Source organism: Phaenicophaeus curvirostris, chromosome Z, assembly GCF_032191515.1.
Source record: "Phaenicophaeus curvirostris isolate KB17595 chromosome Z, BPBGC_Pcur_1.0, whole genome shotgun sequence".
Classification (NCBI taxonomy): domain Eukaryota; kingdom Metazoa; phylum Chordata; class Aves; order Cuculiformes; family Cuculidae; genus Phaenicophaeus; species Phaenicophaeus curvirostris.
The window spans coordinates 66,885,878-66,899,547 of record NC_091431.1 but is presented as its reverse complement, the minus strand read 5'-3'; the positions used below and the strand labels follow the sequence as shown (position 1 = coordinate 66,899,547).

Below are 13,670 nucleotides of genomic sequence, written 5' to 3'. Positions count from 1 at the left end.
GCTTTTGAAGTTAAGAGGATCTTTCAGTGACTGTCAGAAGTTTTCTTCCCAAATCAAATCCTTTGCTACTGGCTTTACTGAAGTGAGCCTGCTAAATGGCTTCTGAGCTAATGATGAAAAGGGCATAGGGAGGTATAATGTGATATTTCCTCTCTGGCCTCTTTTATGCATGTGAAACTATTTACATTTTTGTGAATACTAAACAAAGAGAAGTGGTCTGTTCTCTCCTAAGAGGAGGCAGACCTGGTCCTCACATTTGTTACATGTGCACCAAGCATTTTAAATTCTTACCAGAGTGAACCCTGGGCCAATCTGTTCTTTCAGTTCAATGTCAGTTCCTTTTTCATTGAATCATGGAATGGTTTGGGTTGAAGGGAACCTTTAAAGGTCGTCTAGTCCAATCCACCTGCAGTGGAACATCTTCAGCTAGATAAGGTTGCTCAGAGCCCATTCAACCTGACCTTCAGTGTTTGCAGAGGTGGCGCTTCTACCACCTCTCTGGGCAATTTGCTCATGGCAAAAAAAGTCTTCCTTATATCTAATTTGCTTTTACCCTCTTTTTAGTTTAAAACTATTATCCTTCATCCTATCACAGCAGGCTGTGCTGACAAGTTTGACCACATCATTCTTATAGGTCCCCCTTAACTACTGAAAGGCTGCAATAACATCTCCCTGGAGCTTTCTCTTCTGCAGGCTGAACAACCCCAGCTTTCCCAGGCTGTCTGCATAGGTGACATGTTCAATCCATCTGACCTCCTCAGGACCCACTTCAACAGGTTCCCATCTTTACTTTGTGCTCCAGAGATGAGCACAGTACGTCAGGTGGAGTCTTACCACAGAGTAGAGGAACAGAATCTTCTTTTGATAGACCCCAGAATACAGTTGGCTTTCAGGGCTACAAGAGCACATTGCCAGCTCATGTCCAGCTTTTCATGCACCAGTATCCCCGAATCTTTCTCCTCAGGGCTGCTCTCAAGCCCTTCATCCCACAGCCTGTATCTGATACCAGAGGTTGCCCTGACCTAGGTGCAAGACTTTGCACTTGGCTGTGAGGAACCTCATGAGGTTCACATGGGCCCACTTTTCAAGCTTGTCCAGGTCCCTCTGGATGGCATCCCTTCCCTCCAGTGTGTGAACCATGTCATCCAGCTTGGTGTCATCTGAAAACTTGCTGAGGGTGCACTAGATCCTGATGTCTATGTCATTGATGAAGATATACAGTACTAGTCACAATACCAGACCCCCAAGAGACACCACTCATCACTGATCTCCATCTGGACATTGAGCTCTTGGCCACTACCCTCTCGATGTGACCATCCAACCAATTACAGCTCCATCAAATGGTCCATCCATCAAATCCATCTCTCCATTTTAGAGAGAAGAATGTTGTGGGGGACTGTGTCAAAGGAAGTCCAAATAGATGACATCTGTAGTTCTTCCCATACCCACTGATACAGTCGCTCCATCACAGAAGGCTACTGCGTTGGTCCGACAGGAGCTGCCCTTGCAGAAGCCATGCTGGCTGCCTTGAATCACCCCTCTGTGCCTTAGTATAACTTCTAGGAGGTTCTGTTCCATGATCCTCCCAGGCACAATGGTGAGGCTGACAGGTTGGTCCCTTTCTCTGTGTTGGCTTTGTAAATTGCAGGTCTTGGGGACAGGCATAGCTTGGAAAGTGTTTGCAAAAGGGATGGATCTAATTTTGTTTGGTAGCTTCTGCTAGTAAATCACTTCTGAAATCACTGGCAGAGTGTGTGTACCGTAGGCAGGGAGTTTGTGCTGGCCAGATGAACCAATTCTGTCTGACAGACCTTTCTTCTGTTAACAGGTTGTGGGACATCATTTGATTTTCACAAAAAGATAGACTATTTGTTTCTTGTTGGTACTGAAGAGGGAAAAATCTATAAGGTAAGAACGGTTTCTTTGTCCCTTGTACATCCCCCAAACCCTGCTTATTTTTCAGGTTCATTCTCTTAGGTGTTTGCTCAGGCAGCAACAAAGTACAAGTTCAGAGCCTGGTCCTGCCCTCAGATCCCTGTGGTGAACCTGAGACCAGCACAGAGATGCAGAGGGTCACAGGGAACTCTCTGCACAGACCCAGTTAAGAACTTATTTTGCAGAAATGGTTTTCATGCAAACTGCATCCCAGAAGGCTTTGCAGATTGCAGCTGTGCAAGTGACGCACTACCTATGATCAGAGCAAAAGTTAAAAAGCATTGATCCTCTGTCCTCATGGCTATGGGCAAATGACAGGAAAATAAATATCTCTTTTCATTTTTAGACCCATTATCCTACAAGCAGGGAGGCCAATGAAGCCTTGTTTCTTTGGGATTAGTGTCCTGCAGCCCTTCCCTTCCACAATTACATCCCAGATCCTTTCCCCAGTCCTGCTTTCTCCTTGCCCTCCTACCTCCAGTTCCTCACTATTTAATCTAATCTTCCCATCCTCTGATGACCCCCATGCTGTCTCCTGTTTAGCAATCCCACCTTCATGCTATAACACTTGGCTCCCACAGACACTGCTGGCTACCTCCTCTGCAGCTCTCCTGCTGCCCAATGCCTGGGTGCCCAGTGCCAGCCAGGAGCTGTCAGTCAGCTGTCTCCAACTGTATGGTGAGGGCAGCAACCAAGCTTTTCTTGCCCTTCCCAGGGTGAGGGCACTGCCCAGATGTTTGCACACTATGGCTCCTCATTTTCATGGAATATGGAGGACCTTGATATTGCCAAGTCCTGTATGCAGCCAACTTTAGCTGAAATTGCCAGTGAAGTCAAAAGTTGTTCAGGAGGAAAGACAAGCAGAGAGCAGGACACAGACATTGTGTTTTCTTAAGAAAACAAGCTAAAAATAGGAAGGTTTGATCTCTGCTTTATTTAGCCTTGAAAATAAAGCCAATACCTGCTTACTCATATAACTTCTGTTTACACAGCATTCCTCTGAGCTGGCTTCGGGTCTTTGTTAATATTGTAGCCACAGCCCTTCAATGAGGGCCGGGGACCGCCAGCAGGAGGCTGACCTGCAGACCACCTCCACCCAGCTATCCCTAGAGAATGCTATAAGCCCCTTCCCCGAGTCCTGCTTGCCAAAGGGAAACAAAACAGAGAAAAATAATACAAAGGAAACCATATTTTGAAATCACTGCCAATCATTTGGGCAAGACAGACTCAACAAATATGTATCCCTTCCAGAGGGATGATGCTGATTGAAATCTCTCCCTCTGTCAGGCGGTATCTAGGGAGGATTTCTGAGTGGTGCTGGCTTGCATTGGACAAGACATATGCAGAAGGGAGGTGGGAGAAGTGGGGCGGGGGAAGGACGAGGACTGGGTTGACGGGAGGTAGCTGCAATGGCTTTTTGTTGGTGCTTTCAGGATACAAAGCATCTGTTCAGTCATGGGCAGATGTTCTGAGTTGATTGGTTGCCCATGAGAGTTGGTACCCTGGGTATTGTTCTACAAATTGTTTGAGTACACTGTTGTGTCTAGTCCTGATCAAAACACGGTAAGGAACCACATGTTCCAACTTCCTCTGTGCTTATGTGAGTGATGAATGTCGATGAGTATGACAGTGGAGGTGGGGGCTATCAGTTACTCTTCAGGAAAAGCATTCAAGCTGGTGTCCTGGCTGAGTTACACAGCGAAGGAAAATCTTCATGAAGGACTGACACTAAGCTGGGTGGAAGTGTTGATGTGCTGGAGGGTCGGGAGGCTCTGCAAAGGGATCTGAACAGGCTGGACCGCTGGGCAGAGTCCAATGGCATGAGGTTTAACAAGGCCAAATGCCGGGTCCTGCACTTGGGGCACAACAACCCTATGCAGTGCTACAGACTGGGAGAAGTCTGTCTAGAAAGCTGCCTGGAGGAGAGGGACCTGGGGGTGTTGGTTGACAGCCAACTGAACATGAGCCAGCAGTGTGCCCAGGTGGCCAAGAAGGCCAATGGCATCTTGGCTTGTATCAGAAACGGCGTGACCAGCAGGTCCAGGGAGGTTATCCTCCCTCTGTACTCGGCACTGGTGAGACCGCTCCTCGAATCCTGTGTTCAGTTCTTGGCCCCTCACCACAAGAAGGATGTTGAGGCTCTGGAACGAGTCCAGAGAAGTGCAACAAAGCTGGTGAAGGGGCTGGAGAGCAGGTCTTACGAGGAGCGGCTGAGAGAGCTGGGGTTTAGCCTGGAGAAGAGGAGGCTGAGGGGAGACCTCATTGCTCTCTACAACTACCTGAAAGGAGGTTGTAGAGAGGAGGGTGCTGTCCTCTTCTCCCAAGTGACAGGGGACAGGACAAGAGGGAATTGCCTCAAGTTCTGCCAGGGGAGATTTAGGCTGGACATTAGGAAAAAATTTTTCACAGAAAGCGTCATTGGGCACTGGAACAGGCTGCCCAGGGAGGTGGTTGAGTCACCTTCCCTGGAGGTGTTTAAGGCATGGGTGGACGAGGTGCTAAGGGGCATGGTTTAGTGTTTGATAGGAATGGTTGGACTCGATGATCCGGTGGGTCTCTTCCAACCTGGTTATTCTATGATTCTATGATTCTATGACTGATAGGAGCAGAATTTGGCAGTATCTGTATTGGCAAAGTCGTAGGTGTTTCTGCCTTGGATGGTCTTCAGTGAAACTAGAAATAGAACTAGAATGGAGTTTTAACATAAGGAGTAATCTCATCCAGGGAGCCACACAGGTATTTTAACCACTTCAGGGCTGGAGAAATGCAGAGAAATACTATTATATGGGACCATCTCTTTCACTGGTGCTCAGGCTGATCTCAGGGTTACTTGTAAGCAATGAAAAGTTACTGCTTTGGTGAGCCTTAGTGAAAAGTGGGACCACTCTCGCACTGTACACCACTACCCTATAAAACTCAGGTATTCCCAAGGCCTGGAAGAGGCGATCTTCAGTCAGATTGTCTGGGCTAACACAGGAAAGAGAAATCTTGTGTCTAGCACAAGCAGGCCTCCACAGTATCCACAAACACAGCAGGGAGAGTGCTTGTACCCTTAATGCCCCCTTGAGAGTTTGCTACAAGCAGTTTCAAAAGTTTTCAGATTGACTGCTGCTCCAGACATTTCTCAAGGACTATCACACACCTTCATCACACCCTATATTGAAACACTGCATGTCCGAACCCATTACTGGAGCTACCTGTGGACCCCCTCCCAGAGCCTTGCTCTGCTCAGATGCTGGCAGGGGAAGTCCCACAGCTTTCGCATCCTGTGGCTGCACTGAGCAGGAGTGAGCTGCTCGGGTCTCTGTGTGGCGCCTGCCCTTGCCACTGCATGTTGGGTGAGATGGACAGATTCCTTACATGCTGTATGCATCAGGGACCAAACGTGGGCCAAATTTTAGATTATTTATTGGATGCGTTGCAAAGTGAATTTCAGGGCGGTGTTATTTCAGAGACAAGGCATGCCTGCAAATAGTATGATAATATGTTAATTCTTTAGATGCAGAACAATTAGCATGATTTTTTTAAAATGGCTTAGTTAATAGTGTTTCTGAAGTCTAGAAATCATTATCTTAATTACACACAGGCCTTTTTATGTAGAGGACAAACTGTTTCTCCTTTAATACGATTCTGTTACACAAAGCTGCCTCTTTGCTTATCTTATTTGCTGTTTAGGAATTGGTGAGCTTTGCTATCAAAAAATATGGTATCTGAGATTCATATTAAAACTTTTTTGTGGCTTCAACTCTTTGGTTGGAATTACTTCTTAATAAAGAGGGCTTCAACAGAAAAATTGTGATGAGATTTGAACATACTCATGTAAGATGAGGCTTTTTTCAGTCTTAGGCAGTTTGCTTGAGAGCATAACAAAGGAAAATAATGAAACTCAGTGCAAGACTGTATAGAAGGAAAAGGTGATTCTAATTTTAAACAAAATAATTTCAATCCTATTCTCTCATACTAAGCACTATGACATTTGTATCTGGTCAGGATAGGATTTCTTCTGGTTAAATAAATTGCAAAGGATACTGACTGCTGAGTCCTTATCACATCTCTTGGTGTTTCCTTAAATAATAATGACAAACTGGTTTCTGGTGAGGCTCCTATCTCCAGTGACCCTTTAGTAATGTAGAGAACATTTGCCTAAAAGGGGGTTGCTTGTCTTAGGGGGTTGCTTGTCTTAGGAAAAGTTGTTTTCCTTGTCTGGGTATTTTATGATTTGAGTTCTGTTCCTCATCTTCATGACACCTTGTCTTTGGGGCTTCTATTGGTTCTGTCCAATTATCTTCTCACTTGACTGACTGAATTTGTCATCAATTAACTGAGGTTCTTTCTTTTACCATTTCCATACCTATGTTTCCATTCATAAGCCTTTCTACATATGTCAACATTTCTGTTAGAGATCTCTGCAAGAGGGCACTGAGCAGAAACCAAGGGGATGCTCTGCAGTTGCTGGTAACAGTTGTCCACAACAACATAGGACACATTTGTGTCATTGATTTCTGAGGGCAGATGGTTGTCCTGAGCTGCCTTGGAGTGCCAGCATTAGGCAGTACAGTTTCTGTTGGGAGAAGCAAACCTGCTTTGAAAAAGACTATTTTTTGATTTCTGTATTGCCTAGAGTCTCAGTGTTTCTGTTAGTGAACTAAAAGAAAATCTTTACATTATAAGGACACTAATAACCATGTATTCACCATGGATGTGGAGGAGTTCTGTGTCAGGCTAACGTCTAGTATAAACTGAAGTGCTGGTAATGAAGATTATTCATGAATTTTGCATCCTGGGAGTTCTCCTTTCCTCCCAGTATCCCACCCCTGTGATTTCAAGCCCTGTTAAAGTAATCTTTGTGCTGGATTCCTGTATTGCCATAGATGGTTTCTTGCTTTCCCATCTCATCATAAAAATGCTATTTACTATTCACACACATCTACCACCATTTAAACAGGAGAAAAACACTCTCAGCAAACTGGAGCAATGCTGTAGAAGATCAGACAGGCTGCACAAATGCCTGCTCCCTGAATCTACTCATCCTCTTCAAAGCTGTCTTGTCAGGAGTTAGGCATCACATTTTCCAGTGGTTGTGTTTTCATTCTGACATGTGTCTAATAATGGTAGGGGTTTTAAAGTGAATAGTAGGGGAAGACTTTGGCAGCAGTTCTAGTTAGCTCAGAACTGTTTTATTCATTGAAGTCATGCTTTTTCCTGAGCTTTTTCTCAAGTTTGTGGTGTTTATTCAGAATGCATCTTGGAAGGAACATGGTCCTGTTTCACACATCAGAGATGATACCAAAGATTGGGGTGAACACAGAGTGGGGCTGGCAGGCACTGCCAGAGCATTGTATATGGCTTGAGGCTAAAGCAGGCACACAGGGTTCATTTTTCACAAAAGCCAGGCACCTCCCCTACAGAACCTTTTTTTTGCTGGTAATTGCATAGGAAAATCACAGATCCCTTTCTTGTGGAAGTCTGGGCCAGACTTGAGACTGCAAAGCCACTGGTGTGGATCAGCACATCTTAGAGCACAACAGGCCTCCTGTACCAGTGCCCGGAGAGCTGCACTGATCAAAGGCTCAGCTCCAATGAAGCTTTAAAAACAGAATGTTGAGCATTACAGTTCTGTTGTATGCAGACAAATCTGGTTAGGATCTCACTCTTCAAAGTTCAAAGGTATTAGGGACCTTCAGTCTACATACTTAGAAGGACAGATATGTAAAGCAGCTTCTCTCTTGTGTTAATTACTCATGACCCATTCTGTCTGTTCCCAGGAAAATTACTTTCAAAACTAGCCAAGTAGCAATTTTCCTGGTGGATGAACATTAAGAATCATGAAGTAAAGTTACGAAACATGCCACTAAATGAGATTTCAGTCTCATAATTACACACAGGGACAGTAACTCAGAGACCAAGTATGCACCAAACTATTAGCAAGCTATAGATATTATCGGTAAATCTCAGTAGGATGTGAGCCACTTCCTTGTTTCCATTTCCTACCACAGCAAGGCTCTCAGGGATGCAGGAGCTACTGCTGTGTGAATAGTTTAGCACTCTCAATCTAGTATCTGCACCAGTGCACAAGGGCATCACAAGAAAACAGATCCGAGTACCCAGACATTGACTATCATGGGTAGTAAACAGTTAAGCCTTATGGTTAGTTAGAGCTTTGGTTTGCAAAAATTAAAGTCATGTAGCGCTTCAGCAATCCTGCTGTTTGGGCAGATGATGTGCTGTTGCATCCATTAGGGATTAATGAAAGATACTGAAAAGTCCTTGTAGTGACAGTACTGAGGCAGACCAGCAGAAAATCCTGAAACAAACCTCAGACTGCTCTGTGGATACAGCATGTGTGTGAGAACAAAGAAGAGGATATTTCTTGTGAGTTGAGGCCCTTGTTGCTAATGAAGGAAGCCTCCAGTCCCCTCAGAAGGGAGGAGGTCTGGGGAGCATAGCCTCGTTGTTCTGCGTACACAGAAGTGACAGGATCTGGATTGCCTGCTCGTGCAGGCAAGGGGGTTGTAATTTCTCCCCCCTTTCATGAGCTCACATGCAAAGTGTTTTCTAGCTCTTTCACACATCCTACATTTTGCCATTCTGTAGCACCCACAACTGCTGCTGGCCTGACCCTCACATGCACATACAGGGTTTGCCTGGTTCACTGGCTACTGTTCACTCTGGTACAGGGTTGTCCACTTGCCTGTCGGGGACATGCTTGAGAGCTGGCCAACCTCTTGTAGTTCTCATAGCCCTCTGGGAAGTTACGAGTGGCATAAGAGAAAAAGTTGCAGAGCTGTGTGGTTCTCAGAGCAGACTGTTGCAAGATGATGGCAGGAAAGGGACTTTTGGCATGTTCATGAAATCCTTAGAGCCAAAGAAATGTGCTCCTGTGTGCTCCTGAGTACCATAAGACCTGTTTTCCCCTTCCCTTCTCAAGAGCCTTTTACAGAGCACAGCAAAAGCCCAGCCTGGCAGAAGGTGATGGACGCCCTGCAGTGGAGAATGAGGTCTAGGGCCTTGCTCTGGCTGTAAATCCAACCACAGAACTTCAGTTCCTACCTCTGTATATTGCAGATGTGAGTGTGGTGCTGCCTGCAAGTGGGATGAAACCGCATGTGCTGAATTATTTAGTTTCTGTAGCAGCTCTGGGTACCAGCCATCTCTTCCCAGCCAACCCAGAAGAGCCTAGGAGGCCATGCAAGTATTGAGAGGCATCCTTCTGTAGGAATATGAGCTCCAGAAGAAGGTCTAGCTCTGATCCTGACTAGTTCTTTCCATTGCAGTGTTCAAAATACTATTCAAGACAATTTTTGGATGTATTTGAAGCGCATCACATGGCCGTGGACTCAGTCAGATGGAATCCCTACCACTTGAAAGTCTTCATTTCCTGCAGCTCTGACTGGACAGTCAAAATCTGGGATCACACCATCAAGTAGGTCCTGCTGGGTCCTAGCGTGGGGTGGGAGGTCCAGCCTGATGTGCCAGCTGCACATTTTGACTCCACTTATACATCAGTCTCAGTCTCCCTGTTAGATGTTGATATTACTAATTGCTCACTTACCTCTACTTTTGGGGCTGATGGCTCAGATTTGTACTGCCCAGCTAAGAGGTATAAGGTTTAGCATCAGCTCCCCCAGGAACTTGCCAAGGAGTGCACTGTAGTACAGAGCCTGACTGCTTTGCTTTGGACATGGCTTTCTTCAGGCAGGACCTGCTGTGGCAGGATTATTCTTCTGGGGCAATGTTATAGAGAAATATCAGGGGCTGGCTTATGGCCTGAGCGGACAGACACCTCCTAAGAACCAGAGAGGCCAAAAAAAAAAAAATATTGGAACACTTGAAAATACATAACAAAGTTCAGAGTTAGTTGTTGAGGAATCTGGTTTCAATCAGGAAATTGATTTTGTTGTGAATCAGTCAGAGTTGAGTATTTCCTGTTGCCAATACTCTATATTCAATGTTGTTAGAAGTCCAAAGAGGCAAAATCAATTTTTCCTGTATGATTATTAACCAGAGAGACTCTGTCTTGCTATTTGTGTTGTGGGGAAGCTTCCAAAATGCTTTCATAAAGAAAGAAACATACTGCCTTTCTTCTCATCCCAGCAAGACCAATCCCAACCCATTTGGACTGATGCTTAGCTTTGCTTTGCCTTTGGCTCAGAGCCTAGCTTGTTTCTGGTGTAGAGAAATACCCCACCTCCCACTTCTGCAGCTAGCCTTGAACAGTACAAGCTGCAGCATCAAAATTTTGTGTAGCTTGATGTTTCTGTTCCAGAGTGGCATATGTATAAATGAGTTCTTCTCTCTGGGTCTTTTTTTTACAGGACTCCGATGTTTGTTTATGACCTCAGTTGTGCTGTAGGGGACGTTGCATGGTCCCCTTACTCCTCCACAGTCTTTGCTGCAGTCACTGCTGATGGCAAGGTGAGAGGTTGGGAGCAACACTACTCTGATTGGAACTAAGAGAAAGCCAACAGAGGCTAAGCATGGGGACAAGTCAGCCCAATCCTGGCCAAGCACGTGGGGAAGCTGCAGGTCTCTCACCAGCAGGAATACACATGGTGACAGGTTGGGTTGTCTGCAGTTTGCCTTAGCTGCTTGCCTCAGGACAGCAGGGTCATTTTGGTAGCCCAACGCCCTAAAACTATCAATTCCTTTTTGCTCAATCCAATTTCAGAGGTCACAGAATTCATAAAGTAAGAGAGATGAGGAAACCTGGGCAGCAGCATTTCTTACTCCTTCTCCACCTCAGGTTTGACACACCCCTACAAGGAACAAGGCCAGAAATCTCTCAGTTGCAGCCCAGTCAAGCTGATGTTAAGTCTCAAATCAGAGGGCTTCTGGCAGATGCTGAGAATCGGCTGCACATTTTACTGCAGCCTTGACAAACCCTTTCCTCTTAAGCACAGGTGCTTCTTCATGGGCCAGGCTCCCCGGTCTCTAGCATCAGCTAGCCAAACTTCTCTGCAGTCCTATTTTACTTCTTTCACTCCAAGGATGGAGGCACTTAGAGGACAAAGAGGAGAGTAGAGTTCAGGGAACAGGCTGCTTTTTCCTGTGCTTTCCTGCCCTTGGCATGCATATCCCTGGACATGAATTATTCACTCCTCAAGGCCGCTCCTGCTTTGTGTTGTAAATGCCAGTCCCTGCTTGCGCTTATGTTGACCAGACCAGTGCAGGTCTGCAGCACATGGCAGGAGAAAACTACTTACCTTCTCTATATGAAATCCCCTGGGGATGGAGGTGCAAGGTGCTCTACATCAGAGCTTCCCTAGTATGAGCTGACATATTGGTGTTGGCTCTGAACTGCTAACGTATAGAGAAGCAATAGAATAAAGTGGCTGTATACTTACAGTGATGTTAAAAATCAATTATAGTAATATGCCTGAGGTCAACCAGTAGAACTTTGTTCCAATTAAATAAAATCAACATTTTCCCACTGTGTGAGGCTGTCTCCAAGAGTAATGATTTGGTAATGAAGTGCCCAGGCCAGTCTCAGTTAGATGATAGCAGTTATATTTTTTGCCCCTAGCCATCCATCCTAGCAGCTCAGATGGTTAATTTGTGCCTGGCGAGTAGCCAGGGCATGTAGCTATCTATCAACACTGGTTTTGTACTGTAAGACCACATTGCTCTGTCACTACGGGCTGGATGTTTTTCTAGTATAAATTTGAAAGTGTGCGCAGTTTGGCCAAATTACTCTAGCAAAAAGATGGCTTTTATATATCTCTATCATTGAATTGGTGCCTTGGCAACTTTATTGCAGTTTAACCTTTATTTTATAGCCAAATATTCAATTCACTGGTTCAGGCTTTGAATTTGTCTCTCCCAAGCTATGCAACAGAAATCTGTTCTCTGAGGAACCTGGTCTCCCTGGGAAGCTCATGATGCCACAGCCTAGAGAAATCAGTGTTGATACTTCTGCCTTGTAGGCAGTGTCAGGATCCACCCCTTTGTTCATGGATCTGTCTGTCCACATTCTCCCATACACCAAGTGACTACATGAATGAAATGAAATACATGCAATGTTACATATCCTCTGACTTGGTTTCTGCAAGTGATGTCATATGAACCCCTCAACCTGGCAAGGGTCCTGCTGACGTTCACAACTTCATCTGTGTCCTGGTGCCTAGCTGTATGGAAGAAGATGGAGGTATCTACAGGCAGTGATACACCCTGGGCAGCATGAGCAGATGGAGAGTAAACACTGGGTGTACTTGGATGTCTTATTCATGTGGTCAAGTTTCTGCAGTGGCAGCTTATCTCTAAGGAGGCTTTGTGCTACTCACTTGGGTAAGGTTATTTGTCAGAGCTTCACCTGTTGCAGAGAGGCTCCTATGGACTTGGCAAGAGTTTGTGCAATGGGGTCTTTTCACCCCACTCCTAGATTGTCCTAGTCACTGCTTTAATGTGACTCTAGTGTTGATGCTGCAGATAATGTGACTCTGTAACCATAGGCCTGGAGTTCGTACGAGGCTATGGATAAGACAGAAGACTGTCTAACTTTGCAGCACTTACACTGAGGGTATCTCACCTTGGTTATCCTATCTTAGGTCTAATTCAATAATCCTAATTAGATCCTAAACTAGGTAGGAGCTAATTCTGCTTTATGGCATTAACTCCATGCTCCAAAGAGAGTGGCTACTACCAAGGAGCAGCGCAGAATCGTGCTGCCTAGGAGAAAAGGTCCAGGCAAGAGCTGCCTTTCCATTGCAGCAGACTGGCCTCTGTGTGACATACTAACCGTGCTGGTTGCAGTAGGGTGTGTCTGAGACATGATTTAGTTTCTGTTTTGAACAGAACCTTCTAGATCTGCAGTGGAATAAATAGTTGTTTACAGCCTTTACATTCCTGGACATATTCCAATTTGTAGCAGAGTGCAGTTCTTGGAAGTAACTCAGTGCCTCACAAAGGGAAGTCTCCGGTAATGTTTGGAAGAAAGACCACATTAACAACGTACAGAAAACTACAGGACATGCAGCTAGCAAATAAAACATTAAAGGCTTCCTGTTCATAAACAGGCTCTAGCTTTGCATCCGCACATAATTATGCCTGCTAAACTTGAAGGTTGCCTGGAGGTGGTTTTAAAATAAGGCCCCACTTGCAGTCTTAGAGGGATGGTTGACGTACATTGGAAAACACATTTCCTAACTCGAGCTGGTGCTATGTGTCCAAAAGGTTTGTATCAGCCTTCTAACTCCTAAGACTGACTTGGAAATTGGGGCATTTTTGAGTCTAAAAATCAATCCTCATGAATCCAGGAGGTGGAGATTTAAGAGAAGCCATGAATATTAGGAGCATTAGGATCAAATATCTGTGTTGGCAACTGCGCATCTGCCTCGAAGAGTACCACCTCTTCATAAATAACCTGAGCGTGCACATTCTTCTGCTGGTGCAGTGGGTAATAACTGCTACTATTGGTCTTTATCGCATTCTGGGTAATTTCCTTAGTCTCATGCTCTGCCTGATGGTTGTTTTAATTCAGAATGCAGATAAATGATTTTTAATGAAAATGGAAATAAATAAGATTATCACAGTGATGTACACATCCATGCCAACAACCTGGGAAAAAAATCTAATAATTCTATAACTAGGTGCCTAAATAAGTGGCCTGATTTTAAAAGAACTGGACAACCAGCTGCTTTTATGGAAGCAAGTCTTCACTGGATGTGCCCAGAGTGGTTGCTGTAGAGCATTCAGCTTTGGTTTCGATCAGTGTGTTAAGTCCACTGCTGTTGTGCTCT

At 45.1% G+C, this 13,670-nt stretch overlaps 1 protein-coding gene across 1 annotated transcript in view; it reads left to right on the top strand.

Moving 5' to 3' along the window:
- LOC138733584 (dynein axonemal intermediate chain 1-like) overlaps positions 1–13,670 on the top strand; it is an 82,483-nt gene that overhangs the window by 25,500 nt on the left and 43,313 nt on the right. Inside the window, exons 4-6 of the mRNA XM_069880947.1 lie at positions 1,829–1,908; positions 9,210–9,358; positions 10,251–10,350. Of these exons, the coding sequence (XP_069737048.1) occupies positions 1,829–1,908; positions 9,210–9,358; positions 10,251–10,350 (329 nt within the window). The remainder of the gene's footprint in view (positions 1–1,828; positions 1,909–9,209; positions 9,359–10,250; positions 10,351–13,670) is intronic.